Below are 22159 nucleotides of genomic sequence, written 5' to 3'. Positions count from 1 at the left end.
TTGCCAGAATCTCACAGTATCCCTTTAAACCTAGTCCTAGACTAAATGTTTCTCCATTTAAAGTGCTTCTTAGTCAAAGATTAGGCTGTTCCATCGAGCCTGCAGTACCCATAACTGTACACCAAAAGATCACATACTGTATAGCCCCTAGTCTGTTAACAATGATAACTCAGAGATGCCCAGAAGACCACTGAGATGTTACACTGGGGTTAAATGCTGTAGCCTACCTGAAAGGTACATTCATACTATGAATGACCCAGACTATGAAAGATACAATAAGGATATGATGTAACGCATGGATGGCACTGGCAAGCGTCAACCACACACAGATTAATCATGCAAGCCACTGTGCATAGAGTACATGTCATGAACCTGTGAAAGCTAGGCAAGACACATTTACAATTCCAAATAACATAGATAAAAAGCACAATAAATGGGATTGTGAATCATAACACACATGTTCAACTACACTGAGTGTACAAAACATGGACAAGAGCAACATGGAATGTTGCTCTTTCCATGACCAGGTAAATCCAGGTGAAAGCTATGATCCCTTTTTGATGTCACCTGTTAAATCCACTTCAATCAGTGTAGATGGTTAAAGAATGATTTTTAAGCCTTGGGACAATTGAGACATGGATGTGCAAGACAAAATATTTAAGTGCCTTTGAACAGTAGGTGCCAGGTGCACCAGTTTGAGTGTGTCAAGAACTGCAACACTGCTGGGTTTTTCATGCTCAACAGTTTCCCATGTTTATCAAGAACGTTCCACCATCCAAAGGACATCCAGCCAACATGACACAACTGTGGGAAGTATTGGAGTCAACATGGGCCAGCATCCCTGTGGAGCACTTTCGACACCTTGTAGAGTCCATGCCCCGACCAATTGAGGCTGTCTGAGGGCAAAAGGGGGTGCAACTCAATATTAGGAAGGTGTTCCTAATATTTTATAACCTCAGTGTATACCATGCCCCAAACTCAAACACTTTTCTATTCTTCCCATTTGCAGATTTCCTTATAGGCACATCATCATGTCTACAGAATCTCCCAGCTCCACGTGTACTCACAGTGCCAACAGGTCCCTGACAACCACACCAGCCCCTCAGATCTCCTCCCTACGCACCTGTGAACCTTCAGGGTCCTCCCTCCAGCAGATGGTGCACTCAAAGGTACCAGAATCCACTGAAAACAGTTTATTTTACAGTTTCACCCAGAAATACTCCAGATGGAAACACTCCCTCCATTTTGATTCAACCCAAAGCCATGCATGCTTTACCCATCTCATCTCCTTTCCTGCACCTGCATTAGGCTGCTGTTCCTCCAGAGGTAATTCCAGAATCCACATTGTGATCTTAGTGCATAAGCCCATAGCTGTTTGACTAACCAGACCTCGGTTCAAGTAGTATTTTTTGGTTCCATTGGTTGCTTTTCATTGGTAATTTTCATTGTGACAGATAAATTATTTGAAAGAAAATGAATACTATTTGAACCCAGGTCTGCTTGCAACATGGAGATTGTTTATGAGTGAATCTAAAAGGATTTATAAACTGGGTGGTTTGAGCCCTGAATGCTGATTGCCCCCCCCCCCCCCCCCCCCGCCAAAACAGGCATGATGTGTTTAAACCCAAATGATGTCTGCGTCCCAAATAGCGCCCTATAGGATGTCATTTGGGACACAGACAATGCCAGGAGATAAAATGTATGTGTTTCTTAGCTATTCCCTTGCATTGTTTCATTGTTTCATGCAGATGCCACCCTGGAGATTCTGGATGTTGCTAAATAACCAGCTAACAATTTGTATATTAATCTCTCCTCAGTGTGATGAGAGCAGTTCTGTGTCATTTACCACTGCCCAGCGTGAGAAAGAAAGCGCCACCTACAGACAGAGAAATGCCGCTGCAGAGACCTGCAGGAGGCACAGCATTGATGGAGCCATGGTAACACAGAGTCAAAGGTCAAACTTAGGGTCAGTGTCAGCTGACCGCTTCCACCCCTACCGTCGTCAGTTCAGCAATGGTGGGGTTGCCACGGGTTGCCTGGCCCCTGGTCCCCCTGGGTCTCATCCCTTCATCTGTCTCAGAGAGGTGGAGGCTCCAGATAGCTTCACAGACACATACACATCTACCAGTGAGGAACAGACATGCTGGGATCCATACAACGGGAGTTTCCAAGCTTCCAGACTGATGGTATGATACAGTGATACTCATACTCTAAATGGCTATTTGTTCATAGTACACGCTAACAGCTGAACTGTAGTACCATACCCAAATGTACATGGCCAATGAGGAGAGCCCCACCCGTAAGCAGTTCCCCATAGACAGATCTCTCAATCATAGCTACAGCTCCTATCCACACACACACACACACACACACACACACACACACACACACACACACACACACACACACACACACACACACACACACACACACACACACACACACACACACACACACACACACACACACACACACACACACACACACACACACACACACACATCACAATGATACCAATGCTGCCAATGAGTTTCCTCAGATTTCATTACTTGTATAATGCATTTATCTTCATTCATTCCCTTTATTCAACACAGCACTCTTACCCAGAACCACTGGCTGCACCCAAGGAACCTTCCTGCTTCCTGTCCCAAGGTTATGCCTCCTACAGCCCCCTAGCCCCACTGCAGCAGGTGAGTGGGCAGGACCAAAGCACAGGGGGAGGGTTTAACTTAAGGGTGAGGTTCTTAGAGGAGCTTAACTCAATAGGGTGGTTTTGGTAGGCTATAGAGCGCAATAGTAATGGTGTCTTTTTGTAGGCACTAACTGAGGGGGTTTTGTAGGATTTTTGGATAAACGCAGAAAATAAGGTCTATGGTAACACGGGTGTAGGAGATCTTATAGTATATGTTTTGTTCTATGAGATAATCTTAATCTGCTAACGTTAAAAATGTTGAATTTTGATGCATTTATGTAATCAAAACAAGCACACAAAGCACTTAAAGACTTCATAATTCATAAATGTCCAGTTAACTGACTAATATTCTCTCAAAGAACAAAACTAATTTCTATTTTTAGGACTACAAACTGTTGGTGTGGGTGGAATTTTGGTGCTGTATAGGTTGGTTGACAGAAACTACCTACGGTACTGTATATCTTTTCAAGGGTTAGTGCCACTCTGCCAAATAACTTGTCAAACACCTTGCCAAGGAAAATAACCATTTGCCAACAGGGCTTGGTTATATCATACCGTGAACTTGTAACAGTATAGGGTTTGCAGAACACAGCTGTGCGGTTTGGAAAAACCTCACTGTATACTCACTTTGTTGCTAAAGTAATACAAGTTCTGCTGTAACAATGTGTGTATGTATGTATGTGTTTGTGTTCTCTCTAGTTCTCACCAGGTGTGTATTCTACCAGTGGAAAATCCAAAAGTTCTCAGTACTCTCTCCAGGGCCTCTCCACTCCAACCCATGAAGACAGTAGCATGCAGTCCCTCTTCCCCAAGCCCATCTACTCATACAGGTGAACATGTTACTTTGATACTCCATACATGTGCATAATCACAATCTATTACCAATCCGTACAATCAGGTTTTGGAATTTGGTGTAACATTAATTATATATTAAAGACCTTATTTAATCAAGACCTTATTCAATGAAGACCTTATTAAATCAAGACCGTATTCAATCAAGACCTTATTCAATCCAGACCTTATTCAATCAAGACCTTATTAAATCCAGACCTTATTCAATCCAGACCTTATTCAATCAAGACCGTATTCAATCAAGACCTTATTCAATCAAGACCTTATTCAAACCAGACCTTATTCAATCAAGACCTTATTAAATCCAGACCTTATTCAATCAAGACCTTATTCAATCCAGACCTTATTCAATCAAGACCGTATTCAATCAAGACCTTATTCAATCCAGACCTTATTCAATCAAGACCTTATTCAATCAAGACATTATTTAATTAAGACCTTATTAAATCCAGACCTTATTCAATCAAGACCTTATTCAATCAAGACCGTATTCAATCAAGACCTTATTCAATCCAGACCTTATTCAATCAAGACCTTATTCAATCAAGACATTATTTAATTAAGACCTTATTTAATCAAGACCTTATTCAATCAAGACCTTATAAAATCAAGACCTTATACAACCAAGACCTTATTTAATCAAGACCTTATTTAATCAAGACCTTAGTCAATCAAACCCATTTCTCAATATTCATTACTCTTCTTTCTATGCATGTTTGAAATAATGGTGAAACAAGGTGAAACAAAAAAATTTGAACTGTAAGCATGTCAGTTCTTTAATAACCCCCAAAACCAGTTTACCAGTTTGGATTGAAAGGGAACCAAAGTATATATATTTGGTGTTCAGCTGTGATTTCAGTCAGTTTCTGCACATTTTGTACTCTGGTCCTCTGAGGACCAGATGGTATATATTTCAATAATGATTTAACCTAAATTCTTATCAAGTATCAATGTTACATAATACAAATAATTTATTCATGGAGTTTTTTTATCTCCTTTATCCCTCAGGCTTGCAGGTGTGAGGTGGATGGAGGGGGTGTAAGGTGTGAGGTGGATGGAGGGGGTGTGAGGTGTGAGGTGGATGGGGGGGGGGTGAGGTGTGAAGTGGATGGGGTGTGTGTCAGGTGTGAGGTGGATGGGGGTGTGTGAGGTGTGAGGTGGATGGAGGGGGTGTGAGGTGTGAGGTAGATGGGGTGTGTGTAAGGTGTGAGGTGTGAGGTGGATGGGGGGTGAGGTGGATGGGGGAGTGTGAGGTGTGCGGCGTGAGTTGTGAGGTGGATGGGGGTGTGAGGTGTGAGGTGGATGGGGTGTGTGTGAGGTTTGAGATGGATGGGGTGTGTGTAAGGTGTGAGGTGTGAGGTGGATGGGGGGGTGAGGTGTGAGGTGGATGGGGGGGTGAGGTGTGAGGTGGATGGGGTGTGTGTGAGGTGTGAGGTGGATGGGGTGTGTGTGAGTTGTGCGGTGGATGGGGGTGTGTGAGATGTGAGTTGGATGGGGGGGTGTGTAAGGTGTGAGGTGTGAGGTGGATGGGGGGTGTGAGGTGTGAGGTGGATGGGGGCTGTGTGAGGTTTGAGGTGGATGAGGGGTGTGTGAGGTGGATGGGGTGTGTGTGTGAGGTGTGAGATGGATGGGGTGTGTGTGTGAGGTGGATGGAGTGTATGTGTGAGGTGTGAGGAGGATGGAGTGTGTGTGAGGTGAATTGAGTGTGTGTGAGGTGGATGGAGTATGTGTGTGAGGTGTGAGGTGGATGGGATGTGTGTGTGAGGTGTGAGTTGGATGGAGTGTGTGTCTGAGGTGTGAGGTGGATGGAGTGTGTGTGTGAGGTGTGAGGTGGATGGGGTGTGTGTGAGGTAGATGGAGTGTGCGTGTGAGGTGTGAGGTTGATGGAGTGTGTGTGTGAGGTGTGAGGTGGATGGAGTGTGTGTGAGGTAGATGGAGTGTGCGTGTGAGGTGTGAGGTGGATGGAGTGTGTGTGAGGTGGATGGGGTGTGTGTGAGGTGGATGGAGTGTGTGTGTGAGGTGGATGGGGTGTGTGTGTGAGGTGTGAGGTGGATGGAGTGTGTGTGAGGTGGATGGGGTGTGTGTGTGAGGTGTGAGGTGGATGGAGTGTGTGTGAGGTGGATGGGGTGTGTGTGAGGTGGATGGGGTGTGTGTGAGGTGGATGGAGTGTGTGTGAGGTGGATGGGGTGTGTGTGAGGTGGATGGGGTGTGTGTGAGGTGGATGGAGTGTGTGTGAGGTGGATGGGGTGTGTGTGAGGTGGATGGGGTGTGTGTGAGGTGGATGGGGTGTGTGTGAGGTGGATGGAGTGTGTGTGAGGTGGATGGAGTGTGTGTGAGGTGGATGGAGTGTGTGTGAGGTGGATGGAGTGTGTGTGAGGTGGATGGAGTGTGTGTGAGGTGGATGGGGTGTGTGTGAGGTGGATGGAGTGTGTGTGAGGTGGATGGAGTGTGTGTGAGGTGGATGGAGTGTGTGTGAGGTGGATGGAGTGTGTGTGAGGTGGATGGAGTGTGTGTGAGGTGGATGGAGTGTGTGTGAGGTGGATGGAGTGTGTGTGAGGTGGATGGAGTGTGTGTGAGGTGGATGGAGTGTGAGGTGTGAGGTGGATGGAGTGTGTGTGAGGTGGATGGGGTGTGTGTGAGGTGGATGGGGTGTGTGTGAGGTGGATGGGGTGTGTGTGAGGTGGATGGAGTGTGTGTGAGGTGGATGGGGTGTGTGTGAGGTGGATGGGGTGTGTGTGAGGTGGATGGAGTGTGTGTGAGGTGGATGGGGTGTGTGTGTGAGGTGGATGGGGTGTGTGTGTGAGGTGTGAGGTGGATGGAGTGTGTGTGAGGTGGATGGGGTGTGTGTGAGGTGGATGGGGTGTGTGTGAGGTAGATGGAGTGTGCGTGTGAGGTGTGAGGTGGATGGGGTGTGTGTGTGAGGTGTGAGGTGGATGGGGTGTGTGTGTGAGGTGTGAGGTGGATGGAGTGTGTGTGAGGTGGATGGGGTGTGTGTGAGGTGGATGGAGTGTGTGTGAGGTGGATGGGGTGTGTGTGAGGTGGATGGAGTGTGTGTGAGGTGGATGGAGTGTGTGTGAGGTGGATGGAGTGTGTGTGAGGTGGATGGAGTGTGTGTGAGGTGGATGGAGTGTGTGTGAGGTGGATGGAGTGTGTGTGAGGTGGATGGAGTGTGTGTGAGGTAGATGGAGTGTGCGTGTGAGGTGTGAGGTGGATGGAGTGTGTGTGAGGTGGATGGGGTGTGTGTGAGGTGGATGGAGTGTGTGTGTGAGGTGGATGGGGTGTGTGTGTGAGGTGTGAGGTGGATGGAGTGTGTGTGAGGTGGATGGGGTGTGTGTGTGAGGTGTGAGGTGGATGGAGTGTGTGTGAGGTGGATGGGGTGTGTGTGAGGTGGATGGGGTGTGTGTGAGGTGGATGGAGTGTGTGTGAGGTGGATGGGGTGTGTGTGAGGTGGATGGGGTGTGTGTGAGGTGGATGGAGTGTGTGTGAGGTGGATGGGGTGTGTGTGAGGTGGATGGGGTGTGTGTGAGGTGGATGGGGTGTGTGTGAGGTGGATGGAGTGTGTGTGAGGTGGATGGAGTGTGTGTGAGGTGGATGGAGTGTGTGTGAGGTGGATGGAGTGTGTGTGAGGTGGATGGAGTGTGTGTGAGGTGGATGGGGTGTGTGTGAGGTGGATGGAGTGTGTGTGAGGTGGATGGAGTGTGTGTGAGGTGGATGGAGTGTGTGTGAGGTGGATGGAGTGTGTGTGAGGTGGATGGAGTGTGTGTGAGGTGGATGGAGTGTGTGTGAGGTGGATGGAGTGTGTGTGAGGTGGATGGAGTGTGTGTGAGGTGGATGGAGTGTGTGTGAGGTGGATGGAGTGTGAGGTGTGAGGTGGATGGAGTGTGTGTGAGGTGGATGGGGTGTGTGTGAGGTGGATGGGGTGTGTGTGAGGTGGATGGGGTGTGTGTGAGGTGGATGGAGTGTGTGTGAGGTGGATGGGGTGTGTGTGAGGTGGATGGGGTGTGTGTGAGGTGGATGGAGTGTGTGTGAGGTGGATGGGGTGTGTGTGTGAGGTGGATGGGGTGTGTGTGTGAGGTGTGAGGTGGATGGAGTGTGTGTGAGGTGGATGGGGTGTGTGTGAGGTGGATGGGGTGTGTGTGAGGTAGATGGAGTGTGCGTGTGAGGTGTGAGGTGGATGGGGTGTGTGTGTGAGGTGTGAGGTGGATGGGGTGTGTGTGTGAGGTGTGAGGTGGATGGAGTGTGTGTGAGGTGGATGGGGTGTGTGTGAGGTGGATGGAGTGTGTGTGAGGTGGATGGGGTGTGTGTGAGGTGGATGGAGTGTGTGTGAGGTGGATGGAGTGTGTGTGAGGTGGATGGAGTGTGTGTGAGGTGGATGGAGTGTGTGTGAGGTGGATGGAGTGTGTGTGAGGTGGATGGAGTGTGTGTGAGGTGGATGGAGTGTGTGTGAGGTGGATGGAGTGTGTGTGAGGTGGATGGGGTGTGTGTGAGGTGGATGGGGTGTGTGTGAGGTGGATGGGGTGTGTGTGAGGTGGATGGAGTGTGTGTGAGGTGGATGGGGTGTGTGTGAGGTGGATGGGGTGTGTGTGAGGTGGATGGAGTGTGTGTGAGGTGGATGGGGTGTGTGTGAGGTGGATGGGGTGTGTGTGAGGTAGATGGGGTGTGTGTGAGGTGGATGGAGTGTGTGTGAGGTGGATGGGGTGTGTGTGTGAGGTGTGAGGTGGATGGAGTGTGTGTGAGGTGGATGGGGTGTGTGTGTGAGGTGTGAGGTGGATGGAGTGTGTGTGAGGTGGATGGGGTGTGTGTGAGGTGGATGGAGTGTGTGTGTGAGGTGGATGGGGTGTGTGTGTGAGGTGGATGGGGTGTGTGTGTGAGGTGTGAGGTGGATGGAGTGTGTGTGAGGTGGATGGGGTGTGTGAGGTGGATGGGTGTGTGTGAGGTAGATGGAGTGTGCGTGTGAGGTGTGAGGTGGATGGGGTGTGTGTGTGAGGTGTGAGGTGGATGGGGTGTGTGTGTGAGGTGTGAGGTGGATGGAGTGTGTGTGAGGTGGATGGGGTGTGTGTGAGGTGGATGGAGTGTGTGTGTGAGGTAGCCCATGCCCTAGATCTACACTGGTTCCACGTACATTACCACTGCCTCTTATTCAAATCCACTACAAAGACTACCTACCATACTTATTTTCTGATGTTTTCCTCGGAGGCTGAGTTAATATGATAATAACAACTTGTTATTAGTGTTTTGTGGATGTCATCATGGATCCTTGTCATGAATGATGTACATTCTTAGAATCTTTGCTATCTGTCCCCATAGGAGAACCCTTTTTGGTTCCAGGTAAAACCCTTTTTGGTTCCAGGTAGAACTCTTTCTACAGATGGTTCTACATGGAACCCAGAAGGGTTTTACCTGGAACCAAAAAGGGCTCTATCTGGAATCAAAAATGGTTTTACCTGGAACCAAAAAGGGTTCTCCTATGGGGACAATCGATTAACCCTTTTGGAACCCTACTGTATATGTAATGAATAAACAACACTGTGATGTTAAATAATATAATATATGTTATCATATACAATAATAATATAATATTGACTACAACTGATTGACTACACTGACTACACTGACACTGACTACAATGTTTGTCTTCAATCCGTAGCATTCTGATCTTCATGGCTCTGAGGAACAGTAAGACAGGGAGTCTCCCGGTTAGTGAGATCTACAGGTTCATGACTGAACACTTCCCCTACTTCAAGGTACAGCAGGAGGACATTATGTCTTCTCACTGACCCAACAGTCATCTCTGTGTCTTCATAACTCTTTCATTATTCTCATCCTATGTATTTTATCTGTGCAATGTCACAGGCAGAGTTGTTATAACCATTGCTATACATCCTTGTATGAACTTTGCATCACCTAACTTTCCAAAACGAATGAATACAAGGACACACAAGTGACATGCATTGGGCTTAACCACACTTGTAAAGTAAACACCTTGTAATTAAATGTATTTACATGTGGTATGAAAGACTCAATCACTGAGAGATCAACGCCTGCTGATCTTCAATCCTCTCACATCTGGCGATAAGCCCTTTCTAGAAGGACATGGAGAGGGAGAGAGAGAGAGAAAGCATATATTTTCTTTAGAGCCTCCATAGATGAATGATGAATGATACTATAATAGTGTATATAGATCCAACGGTGTGCCAAAGCAGAAGCAGCCTTTGCCGTAGACTAGCCTCATCCCCAGCCGTTTGTTAGGCATCATCAACCCCTACCTATTCTATAGAGAATACAGGCGTGGCCTCTAGGACCTAGTCAAAAGTAGTGCACTAGGGAACAGGGTGTTATTTGGAACTCAGCCTGTGTTTATCGACGCTAGCCATGGGCCACCCCGGCTGATACCCGTTAGGGCTCGATCTGTGTCTTCCCATCCATCACGATGCTTATAGACCCATGAAGTGGTTGGCTGTTTGTTGGCTGTCAGTCTGGCTGGCTATCTGGCTGGCTATCTGGCCTGCTGTCTGTCTGTCTGTCTGTCTGTCTGTCTGTCTGTCTGTCTGTCTGTCTGTCTGTCTGTCTGTCTGTCTGTCTGTCTGTCTGTCTGTCTGTCTGTCTGTCTGTCTGTCTGGCGTAGGAAGAGGAGGAATGTACAACGTGGCACTGCAACAGCTTTGGCTCCTCTTCAGCCGAACATACTGTAGGACCTGACTGAGAGACTGCCTCTGGGGTGTGTGTGTGTGTGTGTGTTTGTTTGTGTGTGTGCGTGTGTGTGTGTGCAATGTGGTACTACCCCTGCTTTGGTTCCTCTTGACTTTTGACTTGATTTTTAATTACTTTTAACCCCTATTTCGGTAAAAAGCTGAGGGTTGGGGCTGGACAGAGCTATGGATGCAAAGACTGACCATCCATGACATCACATTATAGTTTAAGCTGTATATTGTTTATTTACATTGAATGTTTACAAACAGTAGAGTAAAACAAGCGTATATGTTGGGTTCTGAACTAACTTCTAAGCTATATTCTTCAAGGATGAGTGGGTAAATATCATTAATTGAAATGTCAAAAAATGGATGCATCAATCGCAGATAGCCCCTTCAAGAAATTCATAAATATGTTAAATATACTTCAATGCAATTCCTTGATTATTTACATAGCCACAAACTATACAGTAGTATATAAAAATTTAACAATTAAAAATTGAAGGGGAAAAAAGTATTCCATGGAAAATGAAAATACTGTTACTGTACATTTCTCCTCTCCTTTCTGTCTCTCAGACGGCTCCAGATGGATGGAAGAACTCGGTCCGCCACAACCTGTCTCTGAATAAGTGCTTTGAGAAGGTGGAGAATAAGATTGGCAACTCTTCCCGTAAGGGCTGCCTGTGGGCCCTCAACCCAGCCAAGATAGAGAAGATGCAGGAGGAGCTACACAAGTGGCGCCGTAAAGACCCCCTCACTGTCCGCAAGAGCATGGCCAGACCAGGTACTGTAGGTGGTCCATACATCACAGACCAGACCTGGGCTATGTTTTATTTGCGCTTCCTCAAAGTTCAGATGCCAGTGTTTTAATGGACTGTAAGCTTGGCAGTCCTCAGGTCCGTCATGGCATAAATGACACCCTAAATAAGATGGTTCTATGTTATTCAGAAAGATTCAAGTACAGCTTGTGTTGTTACAGACAGGGCATGTTACCTTGGAGACCGAGCAACACCAGCGTTCTGGTGATTCTATCCACTCAGCCTTTTTGGCAGCTATTACAGGAGATAAATGTAAGGTCATCTCAATTTACCCACAGTCTCTCTCTCTCTCTCTCTCTCTCTCTCTCTCTCTCTCTCTCTCTCTCTCTCTCTCTCTCTCTCTCTCTCTCTCTCTCTCTCTCTCTCTCTCTCTCTCTCTCTCTCTCTCTCTCTCTCTCTCTCTCTCTCTCTCTCTCTCTCTCTCTCTCTCTCTCTCTCTCTCTCTCTCTCTCTCTCTCTCTCTCTCTCTCTCTCTCTCTCTCTCTCTCTCTCTCTCTCTCTCTCTCTCTCTCTCTCTCTCTCTCTCTCTCTCTCTGTTTTCTCAGAGGACCTGGATCGCCTGTTGGGGGAAAGACCAGAGAATCTGAAATCTTTACCTTTTTACCACCAGACCCCACTGGCAAGATCCACCACAAACTACGACCCTACCCCTTCCTCCTTCACTTCATCCCAGCCTCCAGAGCCCTGTCGCCCTCTCCAACGTCCCCTCTACCTCCACGTCCCCCCTTCCACCCTGACAGTCAACCAGCACCCCCGCTACATGTCCCCCACCACCCCCCACCCCTTCTCCTTCTACTCCCCCTGCGGACAGCAGCCTCCATCAGGTATCCCTCCCAATGTGGGTACCTTGGGTTCCCCCTTGGTGGGGCAGACACCCTCCAGCTGTAGCGCCACCATACAGGCAGAGTATGACGTTGGGCCCAGGAGCATGCAGGAGCTACAGCTAGAGGGAGATGCTAGTAACGATATCGACATGCTCAACCCCAGCTTGACTGACCTGCAACTCCACGGTGAGAGAGAGAGAGAGAGAGAGAGAGAGAGAGAGAGAGAGAGAGAGAGAGAGAGAGAGAGAGAGAGAGTGAGAGAGAGAGAGAGAGAGAGAGAGAGAGAGAGAGAGAGAGAGAGAGAGAGAGAGAGAGAGAGAGAGAGAGAGAGAGAGAGAGAGAGAACCATATTCAGGAATTATTTTTATACAATCTACAAAATGTGCAACCCTGTTCACTCTCCTCTCAGGTTACTTGTGGGAGGAGCTGAGAGAGGACAGCCTGGCTCCTGATTCGCTGGTGGCAATCAGTCCCTCTCCGTCCCTCTCTTCTTCCCAGCCAACACACTTCCTCCTGGGGTCAAGTCTGAGGAGCACCTGTCCTGTCAACCAGACATCAGAGTTGATCTCAGTCGGTCTGGGGAAGGAAGAGGAGGAAGATGAGGAGGAGATGGATGGAGGATGTGGAGGTCTATCAGACCTACATATTAATGGACAGTACCACACAGCCTACACAGGTGTGGAGAGTTTAGCTGGTTACCTCACTTCCATGGGGAACACCCCCATACCTTTGCTTTGAAGCCCAGGAATAGGGCTCCCTTCGTGAAATCTCACCAAGACCTTCCCCCTGGACCTCCAGGACAACTCAAGACTGGGGTTGTGATGGTCAAGACTTATCACAATGCAGCAATGAAACAGTGACAATATTGTGCACAGTTTGATCACAATCAAACATCATATTTTGCTTTGCTTTGAACCTGTAGACCTTGTTGGCTCAATTTGTCTACAATTAGCCTGAATCAAATGTGTGAGTGAGTAGGGGTTCAGGTTTTATCACAATTGCGTTAACAATATGTTTTTATTCATATCATTGACTGTGGCTGGGTCAAATTCAAAACTTGACATTCATGAGAATGAATGGATCCAAAAGCTCATGACACATCTTACTGTTTAGTGATTAGGAGTAGAGTGCAGTACCACCTAACTTCACACAAGATGACAGCAGAGAGCTGTAGTGACTTATTTAATGGAACGTTAGAGTTGTTGATAAAAATACAGCGCTGGTGACATTTCTTCCTTATTCTACACTACAGAGAATCATATCTGTTCTACACAACACATTTCTATGTTGAACATTTTGTGAAGTCTCTTTCTCCTGAATAAGCCCCCTGTTGTGAAATGTTCCCGCTTTTTCAATTTGCATTTTATTCAGTTTATGGTGACAAGAGATGATTCAAGCCATCTGGTTTTAAGCTCAAAGCTAATGAATGTAATTACAAAATTTGTCTTAGCATAATTGCTGATACGAAACAGGGAACATACTCACTGTTAACTCAATTAATTTTCTTTCTAGAAATAGTTTTCAAAGCTTTCTAGCTAAAATACCATTGAGGATGGAAGTCAATGTCAAGGCAGAGCCGGACAACTGTTCTCAGACCTTCCTCTGGTTCCTGTAAGCCCTATCTAATCATTTAGCTTCCATAATTATGAAAATGAATAAGGTGACATCACCTTACCAGGAACATATTTCGAGAGTGTATTTTAGTCATAGCATGTGTGAAAAGGCCCTTTTTCTTGTATGGAATGACTGAGTGTATAGTAAACTGTCTTTGATTTATAGCGCTTAAACTGATTCATGATTTGATATTCTAGTCTAGACGTCTATCACCATCACAAATCTATCCAGACATTGTAAAACAACCTTTGTTATAATTGGCTGTTCCCACATATTGTAGCTGGTGTCATTGTTTTACCATCTTGGGTATCAAGTGAAAAAAGACCACAAGTCGCATTTCAAGACTTCCCAAAAAAATCACATATATTTATTTCTCTGAGTGGCATTTCAACTGTCCAAACTTTACATCATTTTAATTTACAATAACCACATTTCTTATAAATACATCTGCAAATCTCTTGAGACTAAATATGTGCTGGATATCAAAATGAATATCTGGTTTTGAGTTCATATATGACTATCCTTCGCCTACTTTTAACTCGTCAAAGTGGCTACTTAAAAAAATACTTTAGAAGATAAAACTATGAGTATACATAAATAAACACGACTAGGGTTGCAAAATTCCAGTAACTTTCCTAAAATTCCCAGTTTTTCCAAAAATCCATGTTGGAAAATTCCTGGAATCAGGCTGGAATAAGAAATCAAGGAATCCTCCAAAGGGGACTTCTGGAAAACCAGGGAATTTTGGAAAAGCTAGAATTTTTCCAGCCCTAAATACGACACATTCACATTAAAAGAGTACCTGTCCCATTCTACGATGTACTGTACGCTAATGGCATTCAACTGGTTTCTACTGGCATGGTGATCAACAAAGAACCTCATCAAACGGTAGTACTGTTCCTTTCAGGGACAACGTGTCATTCAGAGCTAATGGCTATTTATTAGAAATTCAAGAAACTTTTTTGACTTTCTTTAAGAGTAAAAAAAAGTAGCAGAACCCTAGTAGAAATATATAGGTTCTGGTTGCTCGACTAGAATACATGTTTTGATGATGTCAGAGAATTGTGTGTCTGTGTCACTTGGTAATGCGACAGACAGCTGGTCTGTCTGTCTGTCTGTCTTTCTCTGTTGTTTAAATAGCTACAGTACCAGTCAAAAGTTTGGACACACCTACTCCTTCAAGGTTTTTTCTTAATTTTTTTACTATGATCTACATTGTAGAATAATAGTAAAGACATCAAAACTATGAAATAACACATATGGAATCATGTAGTAACCAAATATATATTATATATTTTAGATTCTTCAAAGTAGCCACCCTTTGCCTTGATGACAGCTTTGCACAGTCTTGGCATTCTCTCAACACGCTTCACCTGGAATACTTTTCCAATAGTCTTGAAGGAGTTCCCACATATTCTGAGCACTTGTTGGCTGCTTTTCCTTCCCTCTGCGGTCCAACTCATCCCAAACCATCTCAATTGGGTTGAGGTCGGGTGATTTTGGAGGCCAGGTCATCTGATGCAGCACTCCATCACTCTTCTTCTTGGTCAAATAGCCCTTACACGGCCTGGAGGTATGTTGGGTCATTGTCCTGTTGAAAAACAAATGATTGTCCCACTAAGCGCAAACCAGATGGGATTGCATATCACTGCAGAATGCTGTGGTAGCCATGCTGGTTAAGTGTGCCTTGAATTCTAAATAAATCACAGACAGTATCACAGCAAAGCACGCCCACACCATCACACCTCCTCCTCCATGCTTCACGGTGGGAACCACACACGCGGAGATCATCCATTCACCTACTCTGCGTCTCATAAAGACACGGCGATTGGAACCAAAAATCTCAACATCAACATCAGACCAAAGGACAAATTTCCACCGATCTAATGTCCATTGCTCATGTTTGTTGGCCCAAGCAAGTCTCTTCTTATTATTGGTGTCCTTTAGTAGTGGTTTCTTTGCAGCAATTTGACCATGAAGGCCTGATTCACGCAGTCTCCTCTAAACAGTTGATGTTGAGATGTGTCCGTTACTTGAACTCTATGAAGCATTTATTTGTGCTGCAATTTCTGAGGCTGGTAACTCTTAATGAACTCATCCTCTGCAGCAGAGGTAATTGGGTCTTCCTTTCCTGTGGCGGTCCTCATGAGAGCCAGTTTCATCATAGCACTTGATGGTTTTTGCGAATGCACTTGAAGAAACTTTTCTTGAAATGTTCTGCATGGACTGACCTTCATGTCTTAAAGTAACGATGGAATGTCGTTTCTCTTTGCTTATTTGAGCTGTTCTTGCCATAATATGGACTTGGTCTTCTACCAAATCTTCTGTATACCACCCCTAACTTGTCACAACACAACTGATTGGCTCAAACGCATTAAGAAGGCAAGACATTCCAGAAATGAACTTTTAACAAGGCACACCTGTTAATTGAAATGCATTCCAGGTGACTACATCATGAAGCTGGTTGAGAGAATGCCAAGAGTGTGCAAAGCTGTCATACTGGAAAAGGGTGGCAACTTTTTTAAACACTTTTTTGGTTACTACATGATTCCATATGTGTTATTTCATAGTTGTGATGTCTTCACTATTATTCTACAATGTAGAAAATAGTAAAGTAAAACCCTTGAATGAGTAGGTGTGTCCAAACTTTTGACTGGTACTGTAAATGTCAATGAGATGAAGTGCAGATAAGCAGACACTCTCTCTATCTCTCTTTCTCGCTCTCTACATTTTTTCTGTCTCTTCTTTTCTCTCTTTCCCTTTCTCTTTTTCTCTTTAGCTGACTGACTGAGAACACACTGACTAGACATTCAATCTCACTCATTGTTACTGGCCCTTATATACTGTACTGGTTGTGCATTTATTTTGTCTAGATCAGGCCACATCAGATGTGTCCCATAGCGAAGGTCTGTGTGTGTTTATGTATGCTAGACTGTGTACACATCTATAACACTATCTATCAGACACAGAAAGTTGAGAGGTCATTGCAAGAGACTGGGGTAGGGGATTGCAACTAAGGGGATAACAAACAATGGGGGAATTCTGATTGGAGAAATAAAGCAGCTGAGAGTGCGAGGCTGTCCATCAGTCCTGTTGCTTGTCACCTGTCAGTCCGTCCATACGTCTCTCCGTTCGTTATGTCTGTCTGTCTGTCTGTCTGTCTGTCGGTCTGTCTGTCTGTCTGTCTGTCTGTCTGTCTGTCTGTCTGTCTGTCTGTCTGTCTGTCTGTCTGTCTGTCTGTCTGTCTGTCTGTCTGTCTGTCTGTCTGTCTGTCTGTCTGTCTGTCTGTCTGTCTGTCTGTCTGTCTGTCTGTCTGTCTGTCTGTCCATGGTCCTATGGAGGGGTGGGTTAGAGTTGGAGTTGGAGTGGGTCTAGGTGTCTAGGGAAGTCCTGTGCTCCTACGGACTCCCACTGTAGGAGTAGTCTGCCTTGTTGTGCATCACCAGCTTGTTGTCCACAAAGTAGAAGCTGTCGGACTGCGTTTTGTATGGGTGTAGGATCATCTCACGCACTGAGGAAGAAGAGGAAGGACACGTCAGTGTGTGTGTTTGAGTGAGTGTGTGTGTGTGTGTGTCGAACTGTGTCGTATGGGTACAGGAAGTGCGTGTATGCATGCGTGCTATGTCTGTGTCTCTGTTTCTACGTGTGTCTATACTCACTGATGTCCTCTGATAGAGGGGGGAACTCGTAGATGTGTTCGCAGGTGTTCTTGCTGCTGGGCATACAGAAACCAAACTCAAAATCAAAGCTCTTGAGGAGCTGCTCTCTGAAGTAGTGCCTCTCAATCATCCTGAAGTTGTTGATGGGCATGTCTCCCACTGTGAACTCCACACTGTGTCAGAGAGGACAGGGGGACAGAGAGATCTGATAAACTATTGGAAACACACTTACACATCATTTGTTTGTTATAGTTTGTTGCAGAACCAAAGTGTAATTCCATGTTTCCTCATTTCCCCCTCTACAGTAGCCCTTTCTTGCCTTCAAATGACTAGTGGCCTTGTGTGGAATGTTATTCATATTTTTCATAATTTCATAATAAACATTAATTTAAATAAACAGCAGAAAATCTGGTGCTTCGATGCCAAACTTTTGCTATGTTTCAGTCTTCTGTGATGTATACAAAGTGTAATATTGGGATGAAAACTCCAAATGTAAAAACGTAATACATTTCAACTCTATATCTGACATGGTACAGGTGTCTTCTTTTTTTAAGCCCATAACTATGTGTGTGAGGTGTATACGTTGGTTTCAATGTAGATGTGTTTAAGACGACCAATAAACACTCTGTGTGACCCTGATTTAGCCCACTGCAGTAAAAGGTTCATTAATAACAACTGGCCTGACTGTCCTTTTTCTCATCTCTCTTTCTCTCTCTCTTTCTCCCTCACCCTGCCTCCTTTTTTTCTCTCTCCCTCTCTCTTTCTCCCCCTACTGTGTAGCCTTCCTGCCTCCTTGGTATCTGTCACACACAAACATGCACGCAAGCACGTAGGCACGCACACACACACCACCTCTCACTCTCTGAGAATAGCCCTCCCCATCTGTCTCCTCTCAGATGAGAACAGCAGGGCACTGAATGGCCACCGCTCCACCACCCTTACACACCCACACAGGCGGCCATCTTAGCTGTGACTTACGTGGCGCCGACCTGGCGCAGCTGCAGGAAGGCAGGGGTGAACTGGTAACGGACGAAGCGGCCTCCGTTGGGGTCAAAATCCTTCTTTTCGCCCGCTGCCACAGTGTCACAAAAGAGACCGCGTTAAAGAGCATGCTGTTTTGAAGCACAGTCTCTCTGCTGTGTACCTCTCTGAATAGACACTGTTTCAGAGCCTTAGATGATCAACTCACACAGCGAAATAACACCTTCTCAGTAGAGACCAAGCTAATAGGAGTAATTTGTTCATGAATCATGCATAGTACTGCCTGGGCCTAGTTAACCCAGAGGTATATGCTGCTCACACATACAGTAGGTCCTAAAACCTCTTCGTTATCAGAGGCTATGTCCTGTATTTTAGTGCCACAAGTCATATATCCTAGGCTCTAATAAGAGAGAATATTGTTAACATGTATATATGAATATGTTAGGGAACACAAATACTAATGGTTATATTTAGCACAGAACAGGCCTATTACTGACCTGGTGCTGTTGGTTTTGTGATCTCAAACAGCACCGTCCCTGTCTCCATGTCTTGATTAAATACATTACCAACATATAGCTCATACACAGTACATGCATCTAATATATGTGCTGTTTAATACGGTAGTTTTGACATAGCCCATACCTGGTACAGGGGGTTTGGTGATCTCAAACAGCACCGTCCCAGTCTCCATGTCTCGGATCTTGAACCGTGTGAAGTCGATCATGTGAACGTTCTCCTCTGGGGAACATAGGTAGTCTGAAACAGAAAGGGGACAGAACACATTTTAGTCTGAATACAGGAGGGCTACATACTCTACAGAAAACATTTCAGTCTGAATACAGGAGGGCTACATACTCTACAGAAAACATTTCAGTCTGAATACAGGAGGGCTACATACTCCACAGAACACCTTTTAGTCTGAATACAGGAGGGCTACATACTCTACAGAACAACTTTTAGTCTGAATACAGGAGGGCTACATACTCTACAGAACACCTTTTAGTCTGAATACAGGAGGGCTACAGGAGGGCTACATTCTCTACAGAAAACCTTTCAGTCTGAATATAGGAGGGCTACATACTCTACAAAATACATTTTAGTCTGAATACAGGAGGGCTACATACTCTACAAAATACATTTTAGTCTGAATACAGGAGGACTACAGGAGGGCTACATACTGTACAGAACACCTTTCAGTCTGAATACAGGAGGGCTACAGGAGGGCTACATACTGTACAGAACACCTTTCAGTCTGAATACAGGAGGGCTACAGGAGGGCTACATACTGTACAGAACACCTTTCAGTCTGAATACAGGAGGGCTACAGGAGGGCTACATACTGTACTGAACACCTTTCAGTCTGAATACAGGAGGGCTACAGGAGGGCTACATACTGTACAGAACACCTTTCAGTCTGAATACAGGAGGGCTACAGGAGGGCTACATACTGTACAGAACACCTTTCAGTCTGAATACAGGAGAGTTACAGGAGGGCTACATACTCTACAGAACACCTTTCAGTCTGAATACAGGAGGGTTACAAGAGGGCTACATACTGTACAGAACACCTTTCAGTCTGAATACAGGAGGGCTACAGGGCTACATACTCTACAGAACACCTTTCAGTCTGAATACAGGAGGGCAACAGGAGGGCTACATACTCTGCAGAACACATTTTAGTCTAAATACAGGAGGGCTACAGGAGGGCTACATACTGTACAGAACACCTTTCAGTCTGAATACAGGAGGGCTACATACTGTACAGAACACCTTTCAGTCTGAATACAGGAGGGCTACATACTGTACAGAACAGCTTTCAGTCTGAATACAGGAGGGCTACATACTGTACAGAACACCTTTCAGTCTGAATACAGGAGGGCTACATACTGTACAGAACAGCTTTCAGTCTGAATACAGGAGGGCTACATACTCTACAGAACACATTTTAGTCTGAATACAGGAGGGCTACAGGAGGGCTACATACTCTACAGAACACATTTTAGTCTGAATACAGGAGGGCTACATACTCTACCGAACACATTTCAGTCTGAATACAGGAGGGCTACATACTCTACCGAACACATTTCAGTCTGAATACAGGAGGGCTACATACTCTACAGAACACATTTTAGTCTGAATACAGGAGGGCTACATACTCTACAGAACACATTTTAGTCTGAATACAGGAGGGCTACATACTCTACAGAACACATTTTAGTCTGAATACAGGAGGGCTACAGGAGGGTACATACTCTACAGAACACATTTTAGTCTGAATACAGGAGGGCTACATACTCTACCGAACACATTTCAGCCTGAATACAGGAGGGCTACAGGAGGGCTACATACTCTACAGAACACATTTTAGTCTGAATACAGGAGGGCTACATACTCTACAGAACACATTTTAGTCTGAATACAGGAAGACTACATACTCTACAGAACACATTTTAATCTAAATACAGGAGGGCTACAGGAGGGCTACATACTGTACAGAACAACTTTCAGTCTGCATACAGGAGGGCTACATACTGTACAGAAAACCTTTTAATCGGAATACAGGAGGGTTACAGGAGGGCTACATACTGTACAGAACAACTTTCAGTCTGCATATAGGAGGGCTACAGGAGGGCTACATACTCTACAGAAAACCTTTTAATCTGAATACAGGAGGGTTACAGGAGGGCTACATACTGTACAGAACACCTTTCAGTCTGAATACAGGAGGGCTACAGGAGGGCTACATACTCTACAGAACACCTTTCAGTCTGAATACAGGAGGGATACAGGAGGGCTACATACTGTACAGAACACCTTTCAGTCTGAATACAGGAGGGCTACAGGGCTACATACTCTACAGAACACCTTTCAGTCTGAATACAGGAGGGGAACAGGAGGGCTACATACTCTGCAGAACACATTTTAGTCTAAATACAGGAGGGCTACAGGAGGGCTACATACTGTACAGAACACCTTTCAGTCTGAATACAGGAGGGCTACATACTGTACAGAACACCTTTCAGTCTGAATACAGGAGGGCTACATACTGTACAGAACAGCTTTCAGTCTGAATACAGGAGGGCTACATACTGTACAGAACACCTTTCAGTCTGAATACAGGAGGGCTACATACTGTACAGAACAGCTTTCAGTCTGAATACAGGAGGGCTACATACTCTACAGAACACATTTTAGTCTGAATACAGGAGGGCTACAGGAGGGCTACATACTCTACAGAACACATTTTAGTCTGAATACAGGAGGGCTACATACTCTACCGAACACATTTCAGTCTGAATACAGGAGGGCTACATACTCTACCGAACACATTTCAGTCTGAATACAGGAGGGCTACATACTCTACAGAACACATTTTAGTCTGAATACAGGAGGGCTACATACTCTACAGAACACATTTTAGTCTGAATACAGGAGGGCTACATACTCTACAGAACACATTTTAGTCTGAATACAGGAGGGCTACAGGAGGGTACATACTCTACAGAACACATTTTAGTCTGAATACAGGAGGGCTACATACTCTACCGAACACATTTCAGTCTGAATACAGGAGGGCTACATACTCTACCGAACACATTTCAGTCTGAATACAGGAGGGCTACATACTCTACAGAACACATTTTAGTCTGAATACAGGAGGGCTACATACTCTACAGAACACATTTTAGTCTGAATACAGGAGGGCTACATACTCTACAGAACACATTTTAGTCTGAATACAGGAGGGCTACAGGAGGGTACATACTCTACAGAACACATTTTAGTCTGAATACAGGAGGGCTACATACTCTACCGAACACATTTCAGCCTGAATACAGGAGGGCTACAGGAGGGCTACATACTCTACAGAACACATTTTAGTCTGAATACAGGAGGGCTACATACTCTACAGAACACATTTTAGTCTGAATACAGGAAGACTACATACTCTACAGAACACATTTTAATCTAAATACAGGAGGGCTACAGGAGGGCTACATACTGTACAGAACAACTTTCAGTCTGCATA

At 45.4% G+C, this 22159-nt stretch overlaps 2 protein-coding genes across 2 annotated transcripts in view; one reads left to right on the top strand and one right to left on the bottom strand.

Moving 5' to 3' along the window:
- Nucleotides 1-1031: 1031 nt before the first annotated feature.
- LOC120028422 (forkhead box protein N1-like) lies at nucleotides 1032-12613 on the top strand. Its single transcript, XM_038973644.1, has 8 exons — nucleotides 1032-1169; nucleotides 1818-2186; nucleotides 2595-2690; nucleotides 3392-3522; nucleotides 9192-9288; nucleotides 10810-11017; nucleotides 11597-12061; nucleotides 12285-12613. The coding sequence occupies exons 1-8, from the start codon at nucleotides 1032-1034 to the stop codon at nucleotides 12611-12613; spliced, it is 1833 nt and encodes a 610-aa protein (XP_038829572.1).
- A 4196-nt stretch (nucleotides 12614-16809) lies between these two features.
- LOC120029184 (protein unc-119 homolog A-like) overlaps nucleotides 16810-22159 on the bottom strand; it is a 35873-nt gene continuing 30523 nt past the window's right edge. The window contains exons 2-6 of the mRNA XM_038974480.1: nucleotides 18772-18885; nucleotides 18273-18281; nucleotides 18127-18220; nucleotides 17149-17321; nucleotides 16810-17000 (exon numbers count right to left, since the gene is read on the bottom strand). Coding sequence (XP_038830408.1) covers nucleotides 16888-17000; nucleotides 17149-17321; nucleotides 18127-18220; nucleotides 18273-18281; nucleotides 18772-18885 — 503 coding nt within the window. The 3' untranslated portion in view covers nucleotides 16810-16887. The remainder of the gene's footprint in view (nucleotides 17001-17148; nucleotides 17322-18126; nucleotides 18221-18272; nucleotides 18282-18771; nucleotides 18886-22159) is intronic.

This window comes from Salvelinus namaycush, chromosome 34 (genome assembly GCF_016432855.1).
Source record: "Salvelinus namaycush isolate Seneca chromosome 34, SaNama_1.0, whole genome shotgun sequence".
In the NCBI taxonomy this organism is placed as follows: Eukaryota; Metazoa; Chordata; class Actinopteri; order Salmoniformes; family Salmonidae; genus Salvelinus; species Salvelinus namaycush.
The sequence above is the reverse complement of the archived record's forward strand: the minus strand, read 5'-3'. Positions and strand labels throughout refer to the sequence as shown.